This window comes from Theropithecus gelada, chromosome 3 (genome assembly GCF_003255815.1).
Source record: "Theropithecus gelada isolate Dixy chromosome 3, Tgel_1.0, whole genome shotgun sequence".
Lineage (NCBI taxonomy): Eukaryota > Metazoa > Chordata > Mammalia > Primates > Cercopithecidae > Theropithecus > Theropithecus gelada.
In genome coordinates this window covers 50040498-50044942 of record NC_037670.1, presented here as the reverse complement: position 1 = coordinate 50044942, position 4445 = coordinate 50040498, and the positions used below count along the sequence as shown (strand labels likewise).

Here is a 4445-nt window from a genome sequence, read left to right as displayed (position 1 = left end):
AGGCGCCCACCACCTCGCCCGGCTAGTTTTTTGTATTTTTTAGTAGAGACGGGGTTTCACTGTGTTAGCCAGGATGGTCTCGATCTCCTGACCTTGTGATCCGCCCGTCTCGGCCTCCCAAAGTGCTGGGATTACAGGCTTGAGCCACCGCGCCCGGCGATAGTACCATATTTTAAAGCAGATTGAAATTCCATAGACCCCTGCAGTTCATATGCTCTAGGTGAGAAAATAATTACTCAAAGACCAAAATTCACATTATTCTAAAGGCTAATATTTTCCAGTGAAAAAGTGTTTCAGAAGGGTAACACGGCACTACCAGATGATGGAATGCACCACAATCAACTTAGTATCAAACCTCACATTACAAAAAGCAGGAAACTGCTCATGAAATCCGTTTTGTTCCAGTTTTTTTTTTTTTTTTTTTTTTTAAGAGACAGGGTTTTGCTATGTTGGCCAGGCTGGTCTTGAACTCCCGGCCTCAAGTGATCCACCCGCCTCGGCCTCCCAAAGTAAGTTTTGTTCCAGATCTCATGGTGGGTGGTTCTCTCCTCACACTGACTTAACATCTGTATGTTAATTCCTGCAACTATGTAATTACAACATGGTTGGCATGCAAAGAAGTATGGCTTATGAGAATTTAACAGAAAAATCAATTGCTTTACGTTTATTAATTAGCAGATGAGACAATTATTTTTGAAACTTTTTTTTTAAGATGCCAAAAAAAGGGTGTCTCTCTGCCAAGAAAGTTTTGAGCATAGACTGGAAACAAGTAATGTGCTCATGTAAGCTTTGGGGCACAGACAGCTACCACTAAAGCGGCACAGGGCAGAGGTGCAGCCGTGGCGAGCCCCAGTTCCAGTTCCCACACAGCGGGGTGAGCAGGGACTCACCTTTTCTCAACTTTCAATCTCACCGCAAATACATTCCTTTTCAAATGTTTAACTCATCCTAAATAAATGTACAAGGAGGCCAGGTGCGGTGGTTCACACCTGTAATCCCAGAACTTTGGGAGGCCGAGGCAGGTCGATCACCTGAGGTCAGGAGTTCAAGACCAGACTGACCAACATAACGAAATCCTGTCTCTACTAAAAACACAAAAAGAATCCTTCACTCAGGAGGCTGTGGCAGAATTGTCTGAACTCAGGAGGCGGAGGCTGCAGTGAGCCGAGACTGCACCACTGCACTCCAGCCTGGGCGACAGAGTGAGACTCCATCTCCAAAAAATCAATTCACAAGGAATCTTTTCGAGAGAGATTCACCCTGTTTTAAACCAAAGTTAATACTATTCTTGTCAGTTTTTACAGCAAGACTTTAAAGCACTTGAATTCCAGGCACAAACCACACAAGGCGCAAATAGCGTGGTGACGGGGCAGGATGAGATGGAGACGGGGCGAGAGACAACCTGCACACGCCCAGATGTGCCGGAGGGTCCCTGCCCGCCTGGGCGGCCGTGGTGACTGCAAGTGGACAGCTGTGTATGCGTCGAGGTGCCTCTTGCCCTTACAGTCGTCGCCTGTGGGTGACAAGCAGTGAATGTGGCGGATTCACAAGCAAACTCTGTCCATCTCAGCTGTGCATGGTAACGGCAGTCTGAAAAACTAGGAAACTCAATTACACACAAGACAGTTAACAATCAAAGCAAATGCAATCTGGTGGCTATGAGCTTCTGTGATGGGGGCTTAAGCAGCAGCTCCACCAGCCCGTCGTCATCAGTGAGGACCACCATGTCACACGGGCCGCTCATTCTCTGCTAGTGCCCAACGTGACGGCGTGTGGGGCCAACTCCACGACCGACGCTCACAGGAAAACGAAGCCATACTTACATAGCACTTCCCCATTTACACTGAGGTGGCCATCCTCTCTGAGAACCTCTCTCACATTCATTCTCCCACAGTAACTGGCATGAGCTGCAACACACGCAAAAGAGGCTTAGAGAACTCACAACGCCGAGCTCGAGTGCTCCTCGCACCCTGATGAAGTCACCATGATCAGAGAATGTGCTAGGCTAGCCACTTCCACAGAGCTCACGCAGCGGATGGCTCCTACCACGCCGGTGACAGGGCCCGGGCCACGAGAAGAGACGGGAAAGACCCCCCACCCCCTGGCTGAATCCCGCGCGCAGTCCAAACAATACAAACATCAGCTTAAAATCGTTCTGGGCCGGGCGCAGCAGCTCACGCCTATAATCCCAGCACGTGGGAGGCTGAGGTGGGCGGATCACAAGGTCAGGAGTTCAAGACCATCTTGGTTAATATGGTGAAACCCATCTCTACTAAAAATACAAAAAATTAGCCGGGCGTGGTGGCGGGCGCCTGTAGTCCCAGCTACTCGGGAGACTGAGGCAGGAGAATCGCTTGAACCCAGGAGGCGGAGGTTGCAGTGAGCTGAGATCGCGCCACTGCATTCCAGCCTGGGCAACAAGAGTGAAACTCCGTCTCAAAAAAAAAAAATTCTCAAAAAATAGGTTCTAAATACCACTCAGGTAAAGTTTTTGCTTTAAAAAGGTAATAAAAATCAAAAGTTGAGCACATTAACTTTTCATTTAAGAAATAACCTTAAAGATGTTTCAACACTGATCAGCTCTGAGAGAACCGAACTACACACAGAACAAAGGAAAAGTTCCACAAGCTCCCAGAGATGCAAGATCCAGAGGGGGAAGCCAGGAGAGGGCCAGCACCAAGACTGCAGGAGGAGGCAGTGAGGGAGGCGCCCGGCGAGGAAAAGCACAGTGCTTTCTCCACCGCGAAAGCGATTGGTGGAAGAAGGAGGGAAAAAATATTTAAATACCTTTTGATTCATGGCTTTTTGACTTAAAGCTTTCGGATTCACAATCTTTTGATTCATAAATTTTCAATTTGTAATTTTCTGATTCATAATTGAGCTTCATTAAAACCACTTGAAAAAGTTGAACTAAAAATGATGAAAAAGATGACGCAGTGTATCTGGCCAGCCACAAAATCCTATTCACGTAGAAAGACGCACCGCCTATTAAAAAACCATGAACATGCGTTATTTCTTCCCATAAAGCCAACATCTACTTCCTGATAAGTCAAGTAGCCAAATTACTCATTTCAGGCACTTTTAGAATGGACACCAAAGATAATCACTTGGGGAACAGCCCAGCTGGTGGTGGACAGGGGACTCTGGAGAGGGGCTGCGGGGTAACCCCCGGGGGACCCCGGAGAGGGGGCTGCAGGGTAACCCCTGGGGAAGGCCGCCAGCTCTGCTGCCGCACTAGCAATCATCTACAGAGTCCCCGAGCTGCAGCCACTTCACTCCAATGCTGTTTATACATATATTACCACATTCAGATACTGCCAAACAGCCATTTGCTTCATGGCCTCTGACCCGCCAGCTTAAGGATGGGACACCGGAGCACCAGAATCACCTCCATAATCACCTCCTTTGCTATTTATTATTTTTATTCTTAATTTTTTTTTTAGAGACAGGGTCTTTCTCTGTCGCCTAGCAGTGGGATGATCATAGCCCATTGCAGCCTTGAACTCCGGGCCTAAGTGATCCTCCTGCCTCAGCCTCCTGAGTAGCTGGGAGTACAGGCACATGCCATCATGCCCAGCTAATTTGTTTCTGCTTTTTTAGAGATAGGATCTTGCTATGTTACAGCCCAAGCTGGTCCCAAACTCCAGGCCTCATGTGATCCTCCCACCTTTGCCTCCCAAAGATCTGGGATTACAGGCATAAGCCACAGTATCCAGCCTATTTTTTAATTTATTGATTTGAGACAGGTCTCACTCTTGCCCAGGCTGAAGTGCTGGGGTACGATCTCAGCTCACTGTAGCCTCGACCTCCTGGGCTCAAGCGATCCTCCTGCCTCAGCCTCCCAAGTAGCTGGGACTGCAGGCATGTGCCACCTCTCACTTCAGAAGATACAATGTGTGTTGGGTGGGGCATGGTGGCTCACGCCTGTAATCCCAGCACTTTGGGAGGCCAAGGCGGGTGAATCACGAGGTCAGGAGTTCAAGACCAGCCTGGCCAACATGGTGAAACCCCAACTCTACTAAAAATACAAAAATTAGCCGGGCGTGGTGGAATGCGCCTGTAGTCCCAGTTACTCGGGAGGCTGAGGCAGGGGAACTGATTGAAACCGGGAGGTGGAGGCTGCAGTGAGCTGAGATCACATCACTGTACTCCAGCCTGGGCAACAGAGCAAGACTCTGTCTCAAAAAAAAAAAAAAAAAAAAACCATACAAGCATCAATTAACATATAAAATGAAAAGAAAGGCTAAACTGTGCATACACCATGATGGCATTTAAGGAAAAACAAAGCCAAAACTGCACGGTTCTGCAGGTGCATAAGAGAATCCCAGGACAGTGACATGCAACAGGAGGCTGACTACTCCTAACCCGTACATTTTAATGGCTAATTTCATGTTATCTGAATTTTACCGCATTTTTTTTTTTTTTTTTTTTTTTTTTTTTTTTTT

The 4445-nt window shown here is 47.7% G+C and overlaps 1 protein-coding gene across 4 annotated transcripts in view; it reads right to left on the bottom strand.

Annotated features, from left to right (window-relative positions):
* SUN1 (Sad1 and UNC84 domain containing 1) overlaps window positions 1–4445 on the bottom strand; it is a 57808-nt gene that overhangs the window by 24417 nt on the left and 28946 nt on the right. Inside the window, exons 7-9 of one of the 4 annotated variants that reach the window (XM_025378675.1) lie at window positions 2788–2985; window positions 1824–1907; window positions 1403–1513 (exon numbers count right to left, since the gene is read on the bottom strand). The exons of 2 other annotated variants lie outside the window; for them this stretch is intronic. In XM_025378675.1, coding sequence (XP_025234460.1) covers window positions 1403–1513; window positions 1824–1907; window positions 2788–2985 — 393 coding nt within the window. The remainder of the gene's footprint in view (window positions 1–1402; window positions 1514–1823; window positions 1908–2787; window positions 2986–4445) is intronic. One more of the 4 variants, XM_025378676.1, reaches the window with a different exon arrangement.